Source organism: Echiichthys vipera (genome assembly GCF_963691815.1).
Source record: "Echiichthys vipera genome assembly, chromosome: 18".
In the NCBI taxonomy this organism is placed as follows: domain Eukaryota; kingdom Metazoa; phylum Chordata; class Actinopteri; order Perciformes; family Trachinidae; genus Echiichthys; species Echiichthys vipera.
Genome location: NC_139843.1, coordinates 10,924,286 through 10,948,238, shown reverse-complemented (window position 1 = coordinate 10,948,238; position 23,953 = coordinate 10,924,286). Strand labels below are relative to the sequence as shown.

The 23,953-nt window shown below is 40.3% G+C and overlaps 3 protein-coding genes across 3 annotated transcripts; 1 reads left to right on the top strand and 2 right to left on the bottom strand.

Annotated features, from left to right (window-relative positions):
• Window positions 1-2,966: 2,966 nt before the first annotated feature.
• aldh18a1 (aldehyde dehydrogenase 18 family, member A1) lies at window positions 2,967-13,713 on the top strand (the record flags this gene model as incomplete). The annotated part of the gene is made up of 17 exons (XM_083932215.1): window positions 2,967-3,057; window positions 5,652-5,803; window positions 6,175-6,324; window positions 7,268-7,372; window positions 7,498-7,656; window positions 8,104-8,194; window positions 8,588-8,712; window positions 9,238-9,382; window positions 9,842-9,915; window positions 10,144-10,243; window positions 10,575-10,795; window positions 10,938-11,075; window positions 11,209-11,404; window positions 11,580-11,701; window positions 11,789-11,975; window positions 13,239-13,334; window positions 13,517-13,713. The coding sequence occupies 17 exons, from the start codon at window positions 2,967-2,969 to the stop codon at window positions 13,711-13,713; spliced, it is 2,349 nt and encodes a 782-aa protein (XP_083788341.1).
• A 4,894-nt stretch (window positions 13,714-18,607) lies between these two features.
• crygmx (crystallin, gamma MX) lies at window positions 18,608-20,113 on the bottom strand (the record flags this gene model as incomplete). Its single annotated transcript, XM_083932214.1, has 3 exons — window positions 18,608-18,883; window positions 19,173-19,415; window positions 20,105-20,113. 3 exons carry the CDS (start codon window positions 20,111-20,113, stop codon window positions 18,608-18,610), a joined length of 528 nt encoding a protein of 175 aa, XP_083788340.1.
• Window positions 20,114-20,655: 542 nt separating this feature from the next.
• On the bottom strand, window positions 20,656-21,776 carry crygmxl2 (crystallin, gamma MX, like 2; the record flags this gene model as incomplete). The annotated part of the gene is made up of 2 exons (XM_083932213.1): window positions 20,656-20,931; window positions 21,417-21,776. 2 exons carry the CDS (start codon window positions 21,774-21,776, stop codon window positions 20,656-20,658), a joined length of 636 nt encoding a protein of 211 aa, XP_083788339.1.
• Window positions 21,777-23,953: the final 2,177 nt, after the last annotated feature.

Sequence of the window (23,953 nt, the reverse complement as noted above, 5' to 3'; positions counted from 1 at the left end):
GAGCGAAGAGGAGGAGGAACACAAAAGAACAGATAAAGGGCAACAGCGGACAACAGAGAAAAGAACAGGGCCTATATAATAGAATAATACACATTTAGCCAGAGCTACAGAAGACAATTTAGTTATCTATGGTCCTAGGGGCAGTGGGAGTCCAACGGTGTCAGTCAAATCTGCTCTGGGTTACTTTTCATTTTGCCACAGCAGGATAGAGCAAGTACAGAAAACTTTCATCGCTACTGCAGTCCTGTGATTTCTCCACCACATGGAGCTGCACAGATTAATGAAAGAACTAATTAGGACAGTTCCTGTACACCTTTTTCTCAGTTTCAGATTGAGGGGAGAACCATAAAAAAGTAAAAAACTTCATGGAAAACAAACATTGTAGAATTTGTCAGGACTTTTAGGCATTGGTTAAACATGAGTTTAGGGTTTAAACCCAGAAGGGGTAGAACACTGCGGAATTTGTTATTATTTGTTGTCTTATGCTGCGGCTCAAATTCCTCTGAGATGGAATGAGCTAGAAACACGAAACTCGGACCAATAACAGGAAATGCTGTGCAAGTGCTTTCAAAGGAATATGAGCCAATATGAGTCGATCAGCCACATAATGGTGATGTAACTCACACACAAAAATGCTAATTTGTAAAGGCCGCACCCCTCATACCACAAGACTACACCCACTTAAAAATCAGCACACATATCCAGCTAATGTGCTCCACAAAAAAAGCCTCTTTCACCATAGAAGTCTGCCATTATTTTTGCTAACTTGCATAATGTGAAAAACAGTAGCCCAATGTGACATCTACGCTTCTTTTTGGATTTCAAATGTACCAGTAAGTGTTTAATTTAGCACATATTTCAGATCATAACTAGTGACGTTGATAAATATGGAGAAGTTTTTTCTTTCCTAGCAAAAGTCATAGGGGGAAACATATTTTTTCAGGCTGTATTTTCTGACATTTTCAGTCTGCAACAAAATGTTTACCCACTCTAGTACAAGAAGATGATGTTTAAGTACAATTACTAACATCAAAAGTCCTTGCATCGGGCGGGGCCAAGCCCCCACCAAAGCGACTTTCTGGTTGATCCAATAATGAAGTGACAAAAACTGCAGTTCCCGGAGTGTCCTGTAGGAGTAGTTTGCACAATAAAACAGTTTCTCATTGACTCCCATGTTAAACAGGTTGTTTTTCACAGCATAATTAAATCTATTTAAGGCCTGATACAAAAAAACATTCTAGTCTATATGTTAAGTTCATATCTCCATGACAACACTTATGAGGGTGAATATTTTTGTAACAGGCTAGTTTTTATTTTATTGAAGGTTAAAGTTTATGAATATTTAGGGGTGCAGCCTCTTGAGTGACAGCTAGCCACTGGCCCTCACTTCTCCTCGGAGGCTAGTTGTCAGGATTAGCTCGCTAACTCCATCATCTCGACCTGGACTGCGGTCATTCGTGTGGTGATGTAACCAAAAGTGACAAGATGGTTTGCTCTTCAATCAACAATACGAACATTTGGTTTAGGAACACACCATGTTAACGTTAGCTCTGTTATGCTAATTAAATATTCAGGACGTGAGGGTCCGTGTTTTACAGTCTATGAGCATGGTACTGTGTTGAAAATCCTAGACCATAAAAGCTGGCTGTCTGCACTTTACTCGCCGAGCTGGTGTTTTTGTTTAATTAAAAAAAAAAAAACTTCATATCATATAATAGCCAGTGTAGTCGCCGCTAGAGACAAGGGACTCCCCTTCCCGTTCATCTAGTAGCGTGTTCTGTTAGCCCAGTCCCCGGGTGATGGAGCTAATGTGGATAATTCTGTGTACGTCAGCCAGACAGACGTATCTCCCTCCCCCCAACGTCTCATCAATGCCCTTTTATGGTAAGAGGAAAGGAGGGGGAGTCAAAGTCTGACAAGATGGCGGCTCCTAGAGGCGAATATGAATGGATCAAGAAGAGAAAACACCAGGCAGAGAGGCTATGGGCGGGTCATAGCAGGAAATTGGCCACACCTCAAATCATCTTAGACTAATCCTCATTTTGGAAATTGAGCAGCTTCACCTGTTGACCAAGAAACCCCTATTGCTGCTGTATTGTTCATTATCAACCTAGAGTCCGCATGCTACATAGCCTTGGCCCTTTTTGTATGCTGATAGCATTTGTTTACGGATTTCACCTCATTTTAAGGACCATTATAACAAAAATACAATGGGGGAAAAAATTTTGTGAGAATAATATAGAACTATTTTATTTTTTATCATCTTAAACTACACTTTCACTTTTCAGATAAATAGATAGGGACTAGATAGAACATTTAATTACTGCAAGTGCAATAATAGTTTTTTCCCCCAGAGATTTATTTTGAAACGTCAGTGTCACTTCCGTGCATGTCGCCGGATGACACTTCCTGCCACTCCAGCGCCAATTTAAGACGCTTTCTTACATTTTTATGTAAATGTCAACGCGACACAAAGGTAAAAAATAAACAGCAAGCCCCTTTTTTTTTAAATTTTGAATTAATTCCCAGACGCTGTGCGCACATTAGAGACAAAAGCCGGTTCACACTTGTTGCAAACAAAGCGCAGTGACAGTTTCATCATTCAGGGGAGGAGTCGTGTCCACGCAGAGTGAGTCCACATCTGGTTGAAGTGTCTGTGTGATAAATGAAGGAATAACTCGGTTACAGAAGATGCACAAAACTCATTAGACGACGTTGCACAGGGCAGGCACATACAGAGGACAAGCCCAACTGGAGACTTCAGGAGGTGAAGTAAGAACAAACGCTCTTCAGTACTTCACCACCCAGGGAACCAGCAGAGCACTTACATTGTGACACACATCAGGATACAAGGGGTCACTTTAAGATACAACACTGTCATTTATCTCTGTCATACCACTGGTGAATGCGTTTGATACTGACATGTGCATCTCTCACTCTTTGATAGTAAAGGCATTGCAGTGACCATGCTGCTGCAGAGGCTGACCCTGTGTCCAAGGACCCCGCTGGTTTACCCGAGACACGTATGCCGGTTGCTCACCACACCACTGACACAAGGCAAGCCATGCTGCAGAGCCACGTTATGCATTCAAGATTCAAGAAAACTGTATTTATTAAATATATAAATATATATATAATGATATATAATAGAGTTTCTCCCATGCAAATACTGAATACATTTTGCAGTCTGTTCTCAGTCATCAGCAGCATGGATTACAGAAGAATAAAACCAAAAATGTGTTACCCCAGATCTTTAGATTAAAGGAGAGGGTTCTGTTGAAACATAAAGGCTCTGTTGCTGGATCAATTTGATTACATGATATTGTGATGGTTAATCAATTAAGTCCCTTTTCAGGTAAAAAAATGCCACACGTTTTAGTTTCTCAGATTTGAAGATTTTCTGCATTTCTTTCTTTCTTTAATTAATTCATTCATTGAATTGTTTTAGGTTTTGGAGTATTGTTCAACAAAACAATCGATTTGAACTAAGGCATGGCTTTAGTGACGTGCGAAGGAAAACTTTCACTTTTTTTCTGACATTTTTATGGACCAATATAATAGGACTGCTCCCTTTTAGTTTGGTCGTAGTTGACTAAGATTGCTTTAGTTATTTCATTTGCTTAGTCATTTTTTTTGCCTTTTTTCATGGTGAATGACTTATTTCCAAGAAACATATGAGCACATCTCTGGTGTTGCTTTTGCATGATTCTTCGTGGAGAAACTCGGTTTTACAGATCTTTTATTTAATCAACTAATCGTATAGTGTAAAGAAACGCATGAGCTAGTCGACTAAGAATTTTTTCATTGAGCACAGCCCTAACATCAAATCAATCAATCAATCAATCAACAAATGAATCAATAATACAATAATTGCTATTTGCAGGCTACAATTAACAACAGGTTTGATCATTTATAAAGAAATCAAACAAACATTTACTACATTTACTCTACTTTATGACTGTATAATTACATTTTTTTTAAATTTTGGCTGTTGCCCCAACAGAACAAGCAGTTTGAGGTCACCTCAGACTTTGGGGAAACTATGGTGGGCAATTTTTATTATTTTCTGACACAATATGGACTACATGAGTTACTGAAAAAAAAAATCACAGATGAATCCATAATGTAAATATACATATATATATATATATATATATATATTTATTTACATTTCAGGCTAAAAAAATCTCTTACTATGTGAGAGCATCTTGTGTTTCTACTGAAAGTCGACTCATTAGTTCATTATTGTGTCCATAAAACAGTCAATACAGTCTCAGCAGGCAGGTGTGGTGAACACGAAACATACTCTTCAAACTTTGACTGAGACGTAATGACTGCAGGGAGTTTTACTCTAGTCTGCAACAAGATGTCATGGGCCCCTCTCTCTCTTTCTCTCCCTCTCTCCCTCTCTCTCTCTCTCGCTCTCTCTCTCTCTCTCTCTCTCTCTCTCTCTCTCTCGTCACTCTCTCTCGCTTCATTGCTCCAGAGAGATGTGTAATGTCAGCACAGGCTTTTCTGCTTGCTCTGCTGATGTGGCAGTTTGACGGCTGTGATTATCTGTTTCCCGAGTTACAGATGAATGTAGGGCCGGGCGTCAGTCTGTTGGTTTCAGTCATGTAATCAATGAAAACCAGCAAAACATGCTTGTTTGCACATCTTATGTAATGTTTGCAGTGTTTTGTGTGGAAACCAATTGATCATTATCGAATATGTTTTTTTTTAAAAGCTCAGTATAAAGATGCTAAACTGCATTGTTTTATTCTTATCATTTTACTTTCTGACTTGATTTTCAATTGATTTTTGTTATTTATTTATTTTTTAATCAGAAATGCATGTAAATTAGATCAAAACTAAGGTGAATTATCACTGATAAGTCTGTGAATATTCTCATTTGTACAGTTTATCGTTATCCCCAAAGCAATTTCAGTCAAATGCAACTGGACTGGGTTATTTGTCTAGGAAGACGTTTCACCTCTCATCCAAGAGGCTCATGTTAGGTTTGCTGTTGCACTGGTATACCAGTTTTATGATATGCTATGGTATGAAAATTGATGGTTATTAAACGTGTACATTTGCTTATCAATGTTATTAAAGTGGCAATTGACAACTTTTCTGTTTTAATTGATCAAACATTTTAAATGTCGACGGAACAACCAAACTAAGTTTGGATACTGTAACGTTACGCCCTGTGGATGTAGGATGAGGGCAAGCGATAGAAAATGTTCTTTCTAGTAAGCTAGATCAGTAAGTAACAAAACGGGCGTACTTATTAATACTACTGAGTGTTTCTCTCTGCCTTTATCAGAGCACTGGGATCAGGGTTTCTGGTTCTAATTGGGATTCTTACAGCGGTCTACTGCTGTGGATGGGGGTCACACTGCTAGCACTCATGTTTTACACATACTAACATATGTAAAATTTCTGTTCAACCAAATGAACCTTCTGTTTTTTTTCATCAAGTGTCATTGTAACTGATAATAAAAGTAATAATAATAATAATTGTATAATAGTGTTGCAACCCTTGCTAGGTTTGACAGAACCTGATTTTTCCTCAGCAGTATCTTTCTCTATTCAAGCATTTGTTGTTGTGCTTTCTAATGAGTAACATTGATATCACTAATGTAAAAATAAAATCTTCTCTCTCTTTGCAGTTCCCCAGGGGAGGGCCCATGGCAGCTCCTTTGCACATCGTGGTGAACTGCATCAGGCCAAGAGGATCGTAGTCAAGCTCGGCAGTGCTGTGGTCACCCGTGGCGATGAATGTGGCCTCGCTCTGGGGAGGCTGGCCTCCATTGTTGAGCAGGTGAGAGGCCAAATACCAGCACACACTGTACTTTAATATAATGAAATATAAAACAACTTCTGGGTTCTATAGAAAATTGTTTATGGGGAAGAGAATTGTCAGGAGTACAAGCTTTGTCTAAATAAATATACTGTTTATTCTTATTTTTGTCATTGTTTTTATATTTGTCAAATATCTCAAAACATCAACAATTACAACAGAAAAATAACACTATGGTCCGTCACCATGAGGGGTACCCTGAGTAAGAAAATATGTTTTCTGAAATTTGGGTGGATCCACCTTTTAAAGCTAGTCCTCAGTGAGTCTGAACAGGTAAAATCTGTGGGCCCAGCTGTGGTGTACAAGTCCTAATTGGGTGTGTTGTTGTCCAGGTGGCCATGCTGCAGAATCAAGGCAGGGAGATGATGATCGTCACCAGTGGAGCAGTGGCCTTTGGCAAGCAAAGATTAAGACATGAGATCCTGCTGTCCCAGAGTGTCCGACAGGCTCTGCACTCAGGACACAATCAGCTCAAAGACATGGTAAGAAAAGGTGGAGGAATGAGCTGAGGCTTGAGGTGTTGTTAAAGTATAAATCAACACTGAGTCAACTGAAGAAGAAATGACTGCGGCTACACTCTGTGGGTGGAATCTTTCAACCATGTAAACAGAGGTGACCTCAATGTTTGTTTCCATAGTTAATAACATGAAAGCAAACACCGTATGCCTTTTTCTGGAATATACAGTGGATGGACACAGTACCTATGTGCCTGAAACCTGTTCTGCATCATGCAATACATTATAATAGCCTGCAAATACTATCTTTGTGAAACTTAATGTTAAGTGTTTCTTGAGACTTTGTCAAATTGACATTGATCCACCTCTTTAGTATACAGTTTGTGCCATTGATTAGTGTTTTGTCTTGCAATAATAAAACTGATAATATTTTTGTTATACAGTTACTTTTTCCAAACGGCGCATGTTTCAAGACAAATTTGCATGCTAGATTTTAATACCATCATCAGGAAAGCCATCCTTTTACTCTGTTACATACAGTATTTCCCCACAGCTACGTTAAGTGGATACATTTAGTTGTTTTTTGACACACCAGAGGTGCGTTAAAATGTTTATTTAAGCCAAAATGTTAGTGCATTAAACACTGTATGTAAGTCCATGTACTTCCTTTTTAATCAGTTGACTTTACACATACACACACACACATCACTGCTGATTGGTTAACACATCTGATCACCCATCAAATGAGACATGTCATCAACATGTCGTTTGACCCAGAAACCTGTTGCAAAATGGTGCACGCCATTTTCAGACTGAACGTGCCCCAGTTTACCTGCCACACCCTACTGATAACGTATACTTTAGAACATGCACATGACATGGTTTGACTGAAGCATGTTTCTGATTGCAGTGATAATTTGTTTACACAGAGAATCAATGTAATCAGATGTTTACTGTATGTGTGTTGCAGTCTTTGCCGGTGCTGGAGGCCCGGGCTTGTGCCGCAGCTGGACAGAGTGGCCTGATGGCCCTGTATGAGGCCATGTTCACCCAATACAGCACTTGCACTGCACAGGTACTTATATACAGTGCTCAGTAGGAAAATAATCACTTGCTCAAGAAGCGTATGTATTATGCAGACTGACATGTTTTTATCTGCCTCTCTCACTTATAGCTCTTTGTTATTAATTCTGCTGTCAGGTCCTTGTGACAAATCTGGATTTCCACGATGACCAAAAGAGGCAGAATCTGAATAGCACACTGCAGGAGCTGCTGCGCATGAACATTGTGCCAATTATCAACACCAATGATGCTGTGGTACCTCCGCCGGAGCCCAACAGTGACCTGCAGGGGGTAAATGTGGGTACAGATAGCATGGGGGCACCGCTGGTAGCGGTGATGGTTGCGGTGGCAGCAGGGGTGCTGAAGTGTCTGGTAAAGACAGTGTTCATAAAGTGTAGACGCTCTCTTTTGATTAGCTACAGTATTTTCTTTCATCCGCACGCTGAAGCACCTCTACCGCCCTGCCTCACCTCATCAGCTCTGCCCTCATTAAGGCATGTGCATGTAGAGAGGGGATGGGTGGCAGTGCATGCGGTCACTGAGGAGGTGCTGTCAGAAGGGACCGGCATTAACTTCTGTAGGTAGACGCCACTCTTACCTGTTCTTCTGCAGAAATAACTAACACATCTTTTTCTTGGAGATAATTCCACCTCTCTCTCTCTCTCTCTTTTTTTCCCCTTTCTTTTCACACAGAAAAAATAGATGCCTTTTGGAAAAGTCCTCAGCATTTTTTTGGTTCTGCAGGTGATCAGCATTAAGGACAACGACAGTCTGGCGGCGCGGCTAGCTGTGGAGATGAAGGCTGACCTCCTCATCGCTCTGTCTGACGTGGAAGGTATGTGTGTTACCACAACAACAGTCTGGGTCAGCTGTTAGGTAACAACACCATCTGTCTGCGCACTTCATCGGGGGGGAAAAACACCCTTCTCAGGATCAACTGAAAGACACATGAGAGCGATAAACACGGACCTTCTGCCTTCTTGTTTGAAATTGATGTTGATGGGGTTTCCACAAGGCGTGTGTACACATGCATGCATGTGTGTGTGTGCACGTGAGTGTGTCATGTCTGAGGGTCTGAATCAGTTTAATCAAATTTATTTGAAACAGTTAATTGGGCTGGTGTGTACAGTAAATACGTTTTACAAACGTTTTAGGGTTGTGTGTCATGCTGCATTGCGTATTTTAGACCTGTGTGTGAGATAATATGTAAGAATTGATGATTTCTTAGGACTGTATAACAGCCCCCCTGGAACTGATGACGCCAAGCTTATTGACATCATCTACCCTGGAGACCAGCAGTCCATCACCTATGGTACAAAATCTAGGGTTGGGATTGGAGGCATGGAGGCCAAGGTATGTTAAAAATCCTCAATCACTGTGTTAGAATATCAACTCGCACTAATCCAACTGTTTATTGACCTTAAGGTTAAAAGCCTTATCTTAGTAGACATTTATCAGATGGTCAAAGTGCAAAGCTTCTTGTTCTATGGATTATTTATTATACTTACACTTTTCTACTCATGTACCCTTTGGTGTTTAAACTTCTTTTTGTTTATTTAAGTAGATTTCTGACTTGTAATGGAGTATATTGACATTGTTGTACTGGTACTTAAACATTAGTAAAGGGTCTGAGTATTTCTTCCACCACTGCTTACAATTCCTAAATTGTCAGCTGTACTTCAGCCAAGTGTTCATGCGCATGTGGTCATTCAACAGTTTCCTGTGTTCAAAGTGAGACAAAAATATAAATAATGTCTTGCGTCTTTATGTAATGTATGTTTAAGGTAACTTGTGGTTTTGAGATTGTAACTCATCCTTTTAACAAGTAAAGACTATAAGTCCAGACTTATATTTTTAATTGTGTGTTTCTTTATGCAGGTTAAGGCTGCTCTGTGGGCCCTGCAGGGTGGCACCTCAGTGGTTATTGCAAATGGCACCCACCCCAAAGTAACAGGTCATGTCATCACCGACATTGTGGAGGGAAAGAAGGTGGGCACCTTCTTCTCTGAGATTAAACCTGCTGGTGAGTTCACTTTGGCTGCATGCTTTCTCTCCCAACCTCTTCTCACATTAGTATCATTGTAGCCATGCTAAATCTGCTATACACTTCAAAACAGTCCAATCTAATAGAACTCTCCTATTTTATGGTCATCCAGGAGGCAGTTAGTGGTGCTATTGAGTTAGTTTTCATCATACATAAGTGTTGCTCATGTTTTGTGCACCATGTTTACTTCAATAATGGTAGACTAAATATTAAAACACCTCTCCATAATTAATCCAGTTTACCAGCACCACAAACTACAGTCTCCAAAACATAAATATCATAGAGTTGAGTCAATACCTCTATAAAACAGATTCTCACAAACACTTTCTAACCTGCATGAAGGTATGATTTATTGTAGGCCTGTTGTAGTTGTACTTAATTAACTGGCAACTGAGTGTATATAGACTGAAGTCTGTCCTGTCACTGATCCTTCACCAGGGCCAACTGTGGAGCATCAGACAGAATTGGCACGTAACTCTGGAAGAACCCTGGCATCGCTGCACCCAGACCAGGTGGCACATTGTTTTTAGACATCATTAGTAGTGTTTAAGGATTCGAAAAAACAAAAAAACAAACAAAAAAAAAAAACGTTACCATATAATTAGTAATAAACACTTATACTGTATTTTAAAAGGATAGTCCTAAACTTACCTTTTATCAGATGCAGGGAAACACTGACCTCTTGTGGATAGATGTGCTACCTGCTCATCCTGCCTGTATTTCATTTACTGTGTTGTCAGAGGAGCGAGATCATCTGCCATCTAGCAGATCTGTTGACTGAAAGGAAGGAAGAGATTCTGGGTGCCAACAAAATGGACATGGACCTGGCTGTAAATACTGGTAAGAGAGGCCCACTTTGAATGGAAGTGGGAGCTACCCCGTGTTTTAGGTCCCTCCATAGAAATACATTATAAGCTGATGTATCCATAAGAAAATTTGGTTCTCTGGCAGGAAATAATCAAATCTAATTTTAATCACAACATTGCAACATAAACTCACATTATCTAAGAGATAATTGAGTTAGTATTTCCAAAATGGGTAGTTGAGTTCACAGCTTTCCACCAGAGGGCGACTTTATCACTTTCTCTCTATGGTTTACCTCAGTTAATAAGAGTTGGATCCCATATCACCTGATTGCAAAGTGTAACCTTGCTCTCTATCCTTTCTACAGGACATTTGCCACCAGCCATGATAAAGCGCCTGAGCTTGTCACCAGCCAAACTTAACAGCTTGGCCATAGGTCTGCGCCAGATTGCTGTGGCCGCTCAGGACAGTGTGGGCCGCGTGCTGCGCAGGACCAGGGTGGCTCACAACCTGGAGCTGGAGCAGCTCACTGTTCCGATTGGAGTTCTGTTGGTCATTTTTGAGGCCCGACCTGACTGCCTGCCACAGGTATTCAGGCAGAGCTATCATAACACACACACACAACAGACCTTGCAGTTTGGTTTTGTCTTGGAAAATTCATAATTCAAAAACATAAATTGATTATTAAGGTGTCACACTGAAATGTGTCAAACCCTGTGTGTTTCTCCAGGTGTCAGCATTGGCCATAGCCAGTGGCAACGCCCTCCTGCTGAAGGGAGGCAAAGAGGCAGCCAACACTAACCGGGTCCTCCACCAGCTCACCCAGGAAGCACTTTCCATGCACGGAGTTAGAGAGGCAGTTCAGCTGGTAAAATGTATTTCCTATGAATTTGTTACAAGGCAATAAAAATCTTACACTACACATTTCATTGATGTGGAGGAAAATGCATCACCTCAGCCTGTACATCATGTACATTTTGTGGTTCTGTATTTGATACTAGGTGAGCACTCGTGAGGATGTGGAGGATCTATGCAGACTGGACAAGATGATCGACTTGATTATCCCTCGGGGTTCATCCCAGCTGGTGAGGAACATTCAGCAGGCAGCTAAGGGCATCCCTGTGCTGGGTCACAGCGAGGGAATCTGCCACGTCTACGTCGACGCAGAAGCCAGCGTTGACAAAGTTATCAAAATTGGTCAGTAAATACAAATGTCCATGCTGACTCATACTCTAGAAGTTCATGTGTACATTTCTAGCGTATTAGTAAATAGGTAGGCCATTCCTGCCAGACATATACAGTATGTTAGCGTACACTTTTTAAATTTTAACTATCAATACAGCAATAACTGACTAGTATTTTCCTGTTCCAGTCAGAGACTCTAAGTGTGACTACCCAGCTGCATGTAATGCCATGGAAAGTCTGCTGATTCACAGGGACATCCTCAGGACCCCACTGTTTGACCAGATCATCGACATGTTGCGCACTGAACGGGTAAAGCATTGAATTCAGATACTTAATTAGTCATCCAACAATATTACTTGATATCTTATTTATATTTTATCTGTGTGATTTCACTAGGTGAAGATTCATGCAGGCCCTCAATTCGCCTCCTTCCTGACATTCAGCCCATCTGAGGCAAAGTCCCTGCGGACAGAGTATGGTGACCTGGAGTGCTGCATGGAGGTGGTGGACAGCATGCAGGAGGCTGTTGACCATATTCACAAGTATGGCAGCTCCCACACAGACGTTATCATCACAGAAAATGGTAGGTGGCCCAATATTTTTGTGCTTGTATTTTCTCGTTGTTTTCCTCAATCCAGTCTTAGATGCAGTCTTACATCATGTTGATCATATCACTGGTTAGTCCTGTCTCTTCATGAAGGTGTCTGTCCTTCTTCTCACTCTCTTGATTCACCTTCCCTATTCATCTCACTTTCTGCCACCGTGACTAATGAGCAGTGACACATTATTGTCAGGATGAGTGCATGGCCTCCCTGTGAGACTCCAATGTGAGGGACAGAGTCCATTTAAAATGGAGAGCGGATGCGAAAACACGGTTTAAAAGAGACGCCCCTGTTCTAACTTTGGAGTACATTTAAACAAATTTATGTCTTTCAAGTGTGACATCACACCACATCTTTCTAACTCGGGTTGACTGAGAGCATTCTGTGCAGTATTTCCTGAGTTTGAGGACTAGTATTGACATTTTTGTGACTGGTTCATTTGTTGGGCAAATTCTCGGAATATCACCAAATCTTGATGGGAACTAATAGTAGTGTCACATAAAACGCAGCATTCATAACATGGATTGCTGGAACAAAAGGAACCATTCTAACAAATAATAATAATTTTAAAAAAGGCATTGAAAACTGAGGTTCAAATCCCTCATAAAGGCTGAAATCCAAATATTTCACACTTTTCGTCTGGTGAGCAGAATTAGAAAAATACCAGAGGAAGTGTGCTGTTTATATTGCTACACTAAGGATTATTGTCATCCCAGTCAAGGAAGTGCTGCTCCAATCTGGTGACCACAGAAGGAACCTCAATGTACTCAGGTGTATGTCTATATATACTGTATATAGCAATATGTCAACTTATAGATATACAGTTTATATATATATATATATATATATATATATATATATACTGTCAGTTGATCTGTAAGATGTTTACGTTCAGTTACAGATTGAGCTGTATTTAGATTTTAAAGCCATATAGCAACTCAAGGATTTCTCCAGATGACATTTGGACATGTAAAGACATTATCCTTCTGTGTGTGCTTAAATAACATTGGAATTTTTAATTGCAGTGGCAGCAATGAATACACGTAATTATGGTATGAATTTCCTTTAAGATGTTGCTCTTATTCAGTACATTAAGGCATTATTTAAACTCATTTTCTATGGCATAACTACAATAAAGAGTTCTCATTGTCATCAAATGCTTTGCGTCAATGCCTCAAAGGCTGTTAGATCTGGGATATAAGGTTGTGAGCTAGTGGCACCAATTAGCTGTCTTTCTCTTACAGAGGATACAGCGGAGCAGTTCCTGCAGCAGCTGGACAGCGCCTGTGTTTTCTGGAACGCAAGCTCACGTTTCGCCGACGGCTACCGCTTTGGACTGGGTATGTGTTCGTCTTATTACCATGTCAGCTGACTTTTGTTGCCTCTTTTCCTGTGAAATCTTTTTGAACAGCCCTACATATTCTAACTTATATTCATACGCTATTCCCTACAACTGCAGACTCTCTTTCAACTCATGGGATATGATGTTTTACCATTCTCTCTTCCTCTGTCTCTACTGTAGGAGCAGAGGTAGGTATTAGCACAGCTCGTATCCATGCCCGGGGCCCCGTCGGCCTGGAGGGGCTGCTCACCACCAAGTGGGTCCTGAGAGGCGATGGGCACGCAGCAGCCGACTTCTCTGAGCAGGGTACCATGAAGTATCTCCATGAAAGCCTGCCTGTCGGGCAGCCTCTTGCTGGGCAGAGGGACAGCATCTAGACCAGAGACTTTCACAACACTCACTTGGCCTTAACTTTGGTCAAAACCAGCAGCTCCCTACGGAGTCTTGTTGCAGATAGCGGCTGATGTTTTAAACCTCTGAAGCACACAGCATGGAGAGAGAAGCTTAACACACCAATGGATCAGTTTATCCACAAAACCAGATAGTTGTCCCTGTTCAGACTTCAGACTGTTACCAAGAGTTTACAAATGTTTTAAATTCTACCTCAGCTTATGATTCTTTTATATAAGCAGGGTATGTAAGTCACCCTCATGCACCCTGCAGGATGAATTATGTGGCGATCACAACACAATACCTGCACAATCATACGTGCCAACCTTGAGATCTCAAAAATATTGAGGATTTCAATACCAAAGCAGGGGTCGGGGGTCCTCCTGCAGAAAAAAAAAGAGTTTTAGAGACCGTCTTTCTTGCATAAAAAGTACACAATATTTTTTTTGTCAAATACTTTAAACTATACTTTTAATTCTCAGGAAGAAATATGTAGTATTTCTACTTTCTATGTCTTCTTGAGTATTTTTTTCCCTCTGAGTACTCTCCATTTATCTTTCAATCTCTCTCTCACTGAGAAGGACAGGTTGCAGGTGCGAGCAGCATTCACCAAACAACATTTGGTGTAGATGTATTATTGCCTTTTAGGACTTTTAGGGTCGTTATACACAGTCTACAGTGCTGGAAAGAGGTTGTGATGACTGAAATGGTAAAAAGGGGTGCAGACATTTTTCATAAATCTTGAGAAATATGGGAGATTTGTGAAACCGGTAGACGGATACAGTGATACATTAATTGGACTAACTGTGAGCATGAAGGGAGTTTAGTTTCTTTCTTTAAGACAAAGTGTTTACACAATATTTATCAGACAATTATCAAAGGAAACTAACGTGCTTGAAATTTTTTTTTTAATATTGCAATCTCAGGATATGCTTTTGAAATTGACACTCATGCACAGAATCATTATTTAATTTCTTCAGAAAATGTGAAGGAGAAAGAAAACATTCAAAATATGAGTTATTAGTGAACCAAGTTCAAGTTTTTAATTTAAGTTGTGTGTCAGGCTGAACAACGACCCTTATCTGTGATATAATACCACGGCCCCAAAGAAAACGGTTATCAGGTACGGCAGAATGAAATTTAGAGACAATTTAAATAGAGAGTAAATAATAATGTTCACAATAAAATAGGCCCTGCTAGGTTGGCTTCCTGCACATATTGAGGGGGTTGCTATGTAACATAGCCTACATAGCAACTAATATTCACAAAAGTCACACAATAACACAAACGAACTACCCGGTCGAGGGAGCGGGCAGGTAGACCAGCATAGATTACTCCTTCAGTTCCCCATTTTTTTCTCATAGTGTGTCATAACCATAGACTTTATAAAAAATGTGCTATATATCACAGCTATAAACCAATCAAATTTCTTGATTTGAGCTACCTGTTTTATAATGTTGTATGCAAAAGGAGTAGTTAGTTGGTAATAAAATTTCTTCCGGCTCCCTCCAACAATTCTCATTTCAATTTGTATACAAAGAAGCACAAGACCACTACTGGGAATCTAAGACTTATTTTTTCAATTTTATTGTGTAAAACCTCTCAAACATTAATGTAAATGTGGTCAAGGGTCAGCACAGTTGGTAATTCTCTCTAGCCAATAGAAACACAGTATCATGATGATGGACATTTATCCTTATTTAAAAACATGTTTAATTTATTTGATATTGTAAATCAGTCTATTGTCACAAAACAATGACGTTCCTGTTATAATTGTACATATTCTATAATTGTAAGGCCCAGTTTTATTTAAGCTGATTCCATTGGCTCATTACTCTTAAGGGTCATACTGATTGTACTGTAAATGCTTTCTTTGTTTATTTTTCTCGCTGTAATCCCAGATTCTTCTGAATGTTCAGGTATTTTGTTTAGGTGAGATGCTGATCTTGTTAATTTGATATGTGGAACTAATATCACTCTGTTGGCACTTAATAGAAGGCCTTTTTCTGAGTTTAACCAAATTGTGTTGTGTTACTCATTAAGAATTCCTATATCAGATCTTAATTCCAAAATCAATTATAGTACAATGAACATTTATACTACGGTCATAAAATTACGGATTTTGTGTTAGAACAATGCAAGTTAGAATACTTGTATGCATCCCTCTTATTTACTATTTTTTATTTATTTGATCATTGTTAAGACTTTCATTTTTCCATGCTTTGCTGCTTTCCCGCGTGTTCATTGCGGTGCCCAAAGCCTCTGTCAGAGCAGGAACAGTAATTGACAAGCTGCCTCCTTCAAGCTGGAGGCGAGAACGAAACTGCTTTTAAATTAAGCTCTGTAACATTCCAGCCTCTGAGCTCTTATCTGATGTCTTGCAATGCATACTTAAGGATTGTTTTGGATTGTATAATTGCGGCATTGTAGAATAAAAAAAAATGTAAATGAAAAAGAAAAAGAATGTTTGGATTTTTTCTTACTTTCTTTGATTTGTGCAGTTGAAATATTGAGGATCTTTACACGTATGTTCATCTCTGTCCTGGAACTAGTCTCTCTGCTTTCACAAAGAACACAAATTAATGGGGGGAAAAAAGTCGTGCTGATCTGAAAAACAGATGTCTAAAAAGGGCCTTTTTAAAGTTGCCCATAGGGGAATTCGCGTTGCTGGAAGTGGGGCAAAGAAGATGGAAGACAATACTATAGAGGTTTAATTATCCAGCCATCAGAAATGAAAAGCAGGAGAAAGAAAACTGAGACTAATAATGGAATCACAGGCCTATGTTCTGGGCTTCTCTGTTTCTTTCGTTTTCTTTCTCTTTTCCAGCATCTAAAGAATTCATTCTTTAAAACGCACTACTTACCCTTCAATCAGCTTCCCATCACCAAGTCCAAAGGGTTCAGAGATGAAGAGGGAGACAAAACTCGGTTCTCACTCTTTTGTCCTTTTTATGTGTGAAGCGATTGAAAATATCATCTAAATGACTTGAGGTAGAGACGGAACAATCCAGGGACATTGAGTATTGCTTCTTTGATGCATAGTGTTTTTTCATGGAATTTTACAATATCACATTCATCAAAGTTGTGTGCTACAGTAACAGCTATCCAGGTGTGTGTATACCCAGTTGCTGTATTAACATCAGTTTTCTACTTAAGTAATAACAGTACACTTTTCTTGTTTTCTTGTGACATTGCAGGCTTCTATTGTCAGGTTACTGACTGATATTCCTTGGTTTTATTTAAAGTTGAGTAGTGGGTTTTATGTTGAAATAACCGTATATTGGCAGATTCTCAAAATAACTAGCTAAATTGTCTTCATCTTATTTTATACAGTATACCCATGTTCCAGTCCTGCCCTCTGCTGATGCACCAACTTTATGGCTCCTAAAAACTGAACGAAGAGCAGATTTCAATGATGCTCTAAGTAGAAAACGCGGTAGAACTAGTTTATTTTACAACGCAATGACCAAATATTTAAGCAACGCTGTTTGTAGAGTTTTCAGGTTATTTACCTTTGCTGTTCTTTTTATGTGAAGTTTGCAGGGTTCCAACCATTAACTCTACATATAAATGACTTGTTTTCTGTAGTTCTATGTCAGCCCAAAGTGCTTAGTTCCCTTCATGACCTTAGATTAACTTCCATTTATAGTTGAGGCCTGGCAGCCTGTAAATTCTCTCTCATCTCTTATCTGGCATTGCCCCTAGACCCCAGCTGATCACATCCCATGTTGCACCCTGTTGATGTTGTGTTGTCTGCTGGGGATTGTTGTCCACAAATATAAAAAGGATGACGAGGGCAAATCACTGGACTTTAATTGGACATTACTCAAGGCCAAAACTCATATTTCTTGTTGTGCTTGATCTTAAGAGACTCAAATGCACTCCCCACTGGGCTTCAATTTTTTTTAAATCAATAATTAATGGTCAAAGTTATTTATTCATGTGTATCTTTGCCAATTACTCAGCTTCTAATTAACAATTTCAATAATTGATATTTATTTCTGAAAGGGTTCAGTATCTTGGGCTGATGAAAAATGCATGAGCGGGGATGTGGACTGGGTTTTGTTTTTTGTTCTGAGAGAGCTTGATGCTCGGGGCTAATACCAGGCCACTTTGACTCCAACTCTTTGAGTTGGCACTGGCCCTGTGATGTGGATCTAATATGGGCATCTTTCATGGACCCAATGCGCTTACTCTGTAACATGTGATCTCATAAAGACTCCTACATCCTCATCCTCAGATACCCTTTTTTGTCTTTAATATCAAACTTCAAAGAATGAGCCTCTGTTTCCTTGATACTTTTTCTTTGTATGTGGGATGATGATATCATGGCAAACTGTAGAAACTTTGGTCTTGGTTTAGGACCTCAGCGGTTACACTTCTATCTAAATATGTGGCCTCATGGAACTAAGTTCAGTCACCATACTAAAGAGAAAAATATTCTTCAGATTTATGAAAAGCCATATCCCCCTGATCTTTTTATAGTGACAGCTGTAGTAGTCAATACAAAATTAACAAAGGCTCCCTTTAGTTGACTTTCATCAAGTTTTCTTTTATTGTGATTCCAGTACGACAGGAGGTTGGGGACCCGCGAGGCAAACCATTTTGCTCTGGGAGGACCAAAGCAAAAAAAGATCATCACTATTTATTGAGCAATGCTTGAGCACTGAGTTGGGGAAGAATTATACCCAACACCGCAAAAGCAACCCAACAAAACCAGAACCCAACATCAGACGCACCAAAATCCTCCATTTTTAAAATGAATGATTTCAGGTTTGGACACCACAGTGTTGAGACTACACTGAAACATTACTGGCATGAGGGGAACAAGAAGGTGGTATTTTTTAACAGTGGGGCTCATTTAGGGTAAAAAGGCGTGAATCAGTTGAGCTCGGTGACACGTCTCAGAGAGCCGATGGTGGGGCTGGTGCTTCCCCACTCGCTGTGCCTCCTGTACTCTCCAGGACGCAAGAAGTACTGGCGCCCCCTGTAATTGGGGTGTTCGTGCAGCATCCAGTAGCCCTCCATGACATTGACAGAGGAGATGTCACGGGTGTGGAAGCGCTCATTCAGATCTGGGCAGTCATCATTTAACTCCAGATTCTGGCCTCCAAAGTCAGACCGCTCAAAGATCTTCATCCTGTAGTTCCCATTGTACTAGGGAAGAAATTATGAATGAATAAGATGATATTCTGAGTTAACATTTGTTCAACTTTATATTACTTCAGTACAATAAGTACTTGCCCATTTGACATAATTTGAACTATTTTCTTGTACCAAACTTGTTCTGACCCAATGACCCAGTCTATATTTTTCTTTTTCCCTTGACACAATTGTTTTTTATTGCAGTTATAGGTCGAGCTAAAAAAAGGGATACTTAAAAATAGGTTCTTAGGTTCTAAGAAAACATAGCTGCAAACAGGGTAGGGCATCAGTTAAAACTCACAGGTGGCACCATACGGCAGGAGCGGATGCAGTCATTGAAGCCTGCCCAACGTTGATAATCGGGGTACTCGCCCTTGTGCAGCATGTACTGGTAGCCGCCGTAATTAGGCTTTTCGTAGGCCACCCAACAACCGCTGTCTACTCTTATGGAGTTACAGCGGCTGAAGTGGTTTTGCATCTCGGGACAGTCACTACTGCACTCATAGTGACGACCCTGGAAGTTCCTGTCCTCGTAGAAGATGACCTGCAAGTGATGGAAGGATGGATATTATCACCACAGAGCTATGCCAAAAACAAACCATTACACGCCTTATATGTAACAACTGCCATCGGTCCTCGAGCTGTTCAGATTTCAAACAATAGTAACTTGAGATTTTAGTCTAATTTAGTTTCATAACCATACCATTTGGTATTCTGAGCCAGGTTTGCAAGTTAGTTTTATCCAACAAAGTTCTTGTACAGAATAACTGTAAGTGAAGAATTTTAGAATAGATAAGCTTGAGGGAATGTGATAAAAATGTCCCAAATGATGTACCAGAAGCAAGGTTTAATAAAATACAGAATAGCACGTGGAATAGTTTAAAGTCTTGGCCCATTCTTACAGGAATTAAGACCCCAAGCTCAGTTGAATCATTGCATTTAGAAAAAAAAAAATCCTCAACAAAAGTATAACTTACTGCATCATATTTTGAAGCCTTTATTTAGCATGTTATTTAATATAGCATTTAAATACATCTGAGTGACTATTACACTTCTACTCACAAAAGGTTGAGTTATTACTCAGTAAAGGTCTTTAGAATTTTATGTGACATAAATAAATGATTTGAGTGTGTCGTTGCAACATTTTTTACCCCTTAGATACAAAAGATCAATATACTACACATCAAACATTTTAGTTGCTTTTACTACATAGATCTTAAATTGTACGCTTACCTTGCCCATTGTAACTGTGTTAAGTTCAGTCCAGACCAGATGTCGGATTGTACCAGACCTCTTTATAGACCCTGCTGGGATCGGGGCTTTGCAAATGTGAAACAAAGCTTTGTCGTGTCAGCACAGTAGGCTGTATAGACTGCACATAGTACTGGTGAGCTGCAGCAGCCGCATTGTCTCTGTCAAAGCTCTGTCTGTCTATAGAAAATACTGTACAACTGCACTTTCTCAAAGGGCTACAATAAGAGTTGCAACATCTGCCTTTATTGGCATGAATGCCAGAAACCTACATGCAGACTGTGAGGGTGGGCAGGGCAGCAAAAATAAAAGTTTGGTTTGTTGGTTTGGTTTTCGAAGGGTAATTGATAGTGATATAGATCAATAGGCATAATGCATTGAAGATGTACACTAAGCAGGAAGCAAACAGATCTGCTTGGCCAAAAAGTGTTACTGTACTTCAGACTTGTTGCATGTGTTCGTTCAAATAAACTCACAAAATATATAGTTATTTGAATATCAAGTTTTTAATTTGAGTTGCGCTTGGGTAAAGTTTACATGACAGTCCTCATCCTCCTGAATGAGCCCACCATGGGGTTGTGGCAGCCCCAGTCACCACAGGCCCTGTACTCTCCGGGGCGCAGGAAATACTGGCGCCCTCTGTAGTTAGGGTGCTCATAGAAGATCCAGAAACCCTCCATGATGTTGCAGGAGTAAATGTCACGGTAGCGGAAGCGCTCGTACAGGTTGGGGCAGTCATCCATGAACTCCATTGTGTGTCCGGTCATGTCAGGCCTGTTGTAGATCCTCATCTTGTAGGATCCTCTATACTTTATGTGAAAGAAATCAGAACATGATTACTATGCTGTTTTGGTAGGCGTGGACCCTAGAGATCACTTTGGTGGAGCTTTCAGCCCTGAGCAGATATCTTTAACTTTGAATTCAAATGAGTACTTGTAACTAACTTACTTACTTACGTACAACAGATGAGAATGAGTAACATTTTTTTTGGAGCATGACAGAGTTCTTCTCTGCTCCCTATACTGCCAGAGACACTCAATGTGACTAATAGAATTAGAATGAAGACAAGTGTTATGGGGGTGGATCATATTCCTTTAAAGCCTAACTGGGTCTCCTTGTGGACCTTACAACAGAGACTTTTATGCTATGACCTGCCTGAGTATCTGTTAATAACATCAAAAGGCCAGTGATTGACATCCATTTCTAAAGCAGCATTTGATGTGCAAGGTGAGTGCTATGGGATAAGGGGGGGGGGGGGGGGGGGGATTCCTATCTGTCCGTTTGATTGACTTACAGGGGGGTACATCTGGCAGGAGCGGATGCAGTTGTTGAAGCCCATCCAGCAGTGGTAGTCAGGGTACTCGCCAGGGCCAATAATGTACTGGTAACCCATGTAGTGAGGCTTCTCATAGGCCACCCAGTGACCACCGCTGACACGCAGGGAGTTGCAGCAGTTGAAGTGCCTGAAGGTGTCCATGCAGTCACTGCTGCACTCCCAGTGGCGGCCCTGGAAGTTGCGGCCTTCGTAAAAGATAATCTTGAAAAGGAGAAAGAACCATATATCACTCAAGTTAATGTTAGCTGTATAAATGTACCAGTTGCAATACTCATGAACGGACTGTAGGGGACACTGCTCTCCCTTGAACAAACACATTACTTTTTCACAAGTCCTGTGAGTGTACCAGCCTCTCCTGTCTGCTTTACACTTGTATATTATTTTCAGAGCTTGACAGGTGAAAATCAAGGCAATTGAAACTACTGTTTCAGCTGACTCTTATTTAAAGAACTCATCGTATGCTCCTCCAATCTGAACGCACTGTCAACTTTGTTGTTCCTGTCACACATTTACAATGAATCTGTCATATTTGGATACCATATTATTGTTGTCCTCCACAGATGCTTCCCTTTTGAATATATGTGTTTTCCCCTAAAAAAAATAAGCTCTCAAGAGTTAGCAGTCCATTCTTTTTTTTTTAAGCTTATATTTCTACTCAAATTAGTACTTCTGCATTTTCTTTCCCTGTTAGAATATTTGTTCCAAAATCCTGTCATTGACCGTCTTCTCCGACATCTCCATCAAAGCTGTTGCCTTATTGCATGTAAGCTCATACCTTTCCCATGGTTGTAGAGCTGTGGATGTTTAGAGCACCATAAACCCCGGACACACTTACAGGTCCTTTTATACTCTCCCACTGACTATGAGGCCTCTGACACGTCAGGGACTACTACTCTTTACCTTTTCAGATGCCAACTACTGTTCCCTTTGTCCGGCCGTCCATGGGTACCTTATCTCCTGTCTGCTAGAGTTTACCTATAGAATTGACAACCCCCCACCCCCACCCAAAAAAAACCCTGAACCCCACGCAAGTGCTATTATGTTTGTATGACCCTTGTTCCACCATGACCTTGTGATACAGCCTTTTGAAATATAACACAATGGCCCTTTAGGTGCGTGGCCTCCCAACAACAAAGCTTTTAAAGCATACAGTGGTCTTTTTTTTGGGTGGGGGGGGCATTCTCTAAACGAGTACTTAACCATGTCAGGATTTTCATTACATGTCTTGCTGGTGTGAAAAATTGTAACAGTTACATTTCATCTAGTCCCAGTTTAAGTAAATTTGGTTCGGCGAGTTCCCTACAGGCCACAATGTAATTGTTATTTAATTCCTGTTAAAGGAAAGTGGTGTTGGTACTGTGGACTGAGTCAAGCTTTTGTTTTGATGTAAACTATAGTGATATGTTGTGTCTTTTTGCTTCCATAGCCTGCAGTTGTACTATGATGCCAAACGAGACTGGCCTGTTTGCAGATGTACAGACAGAACTTCTCAGTGTGTGTGTTTGTGTGATATAAAAGGAGGGTTTGCAGCATCCGTGTGTTTGAGTCTTTGTATAAAATGATAGATGTTGTGACTTGAGTCTTTGGCTTGTAAGCATAGCCCAGAGCTGAAGGGGAAAAGGCCAGAAAGCGTTGCCGTCATGTATTGTGTTCCCAAAGCCCAGATGATGCCAGAAAGGTCAGTCTCATCCTTTAGCCTTTCATCGGGATAAAGGGCTCATGCCCCCTCTCCACTTTGTGTGCTTTTTGCAGCTTCAACTGTGTAAAAAGGCAAATGGTTTCAGAAAGCACAATAGCCATTATGTTCCTGGGCAAAAACACTCGTACCATAGTAACATATCCCGCGCCATATGACACTGTTTCAGTGTTAAGGAACAGCGTTGATCAGCTTTTGCTACTTTGATCATTCATTGACTTGAAACTCTCATAGGCTCCAACAGCTTTCATGTTTGAGGCTGCACTCTTTTTCTATGACATAAGTAGATCATTGATATCCTTTCATCACAGTGTGCATCGTAATTGTGGCAGATTATCAGATGGGATGTTGTTTTGTTTTCTTCGTTTCTTGAGCAAATATTTACTCCAGGAGGAAAGGTTTAATCATAACATATAAGAGACAAATGTTAAGATTTCCCCCATGTTCATTCATACATTAATGATTTCTTTCATGATGCCTATTAAATGTAAAATCTCTGTACTGTGTCCTGATCCAAGAGTAAAGCCGAATTTCAGGGATACTCATACTCTGTCTGGACAGCACGTGTTCAAGCTCTCCGTGGTACAAGACTTTTCTGAGGTGTCTTTGAGCAGGGCACCTCCCAGGCTGCTGCTCAGCCTGACCTCTGACCTTTGCATTCAGAGGAGCATGTAACAGAGATGCAACACAATGTCTAGACCCGTAAGAGAACAATACCACTACCATCATTGTTACTGTTATCGTTTTTCATCACCAAGTAACATCAGCTAACCCTAACTCATTAGATGGGACCTCGGGT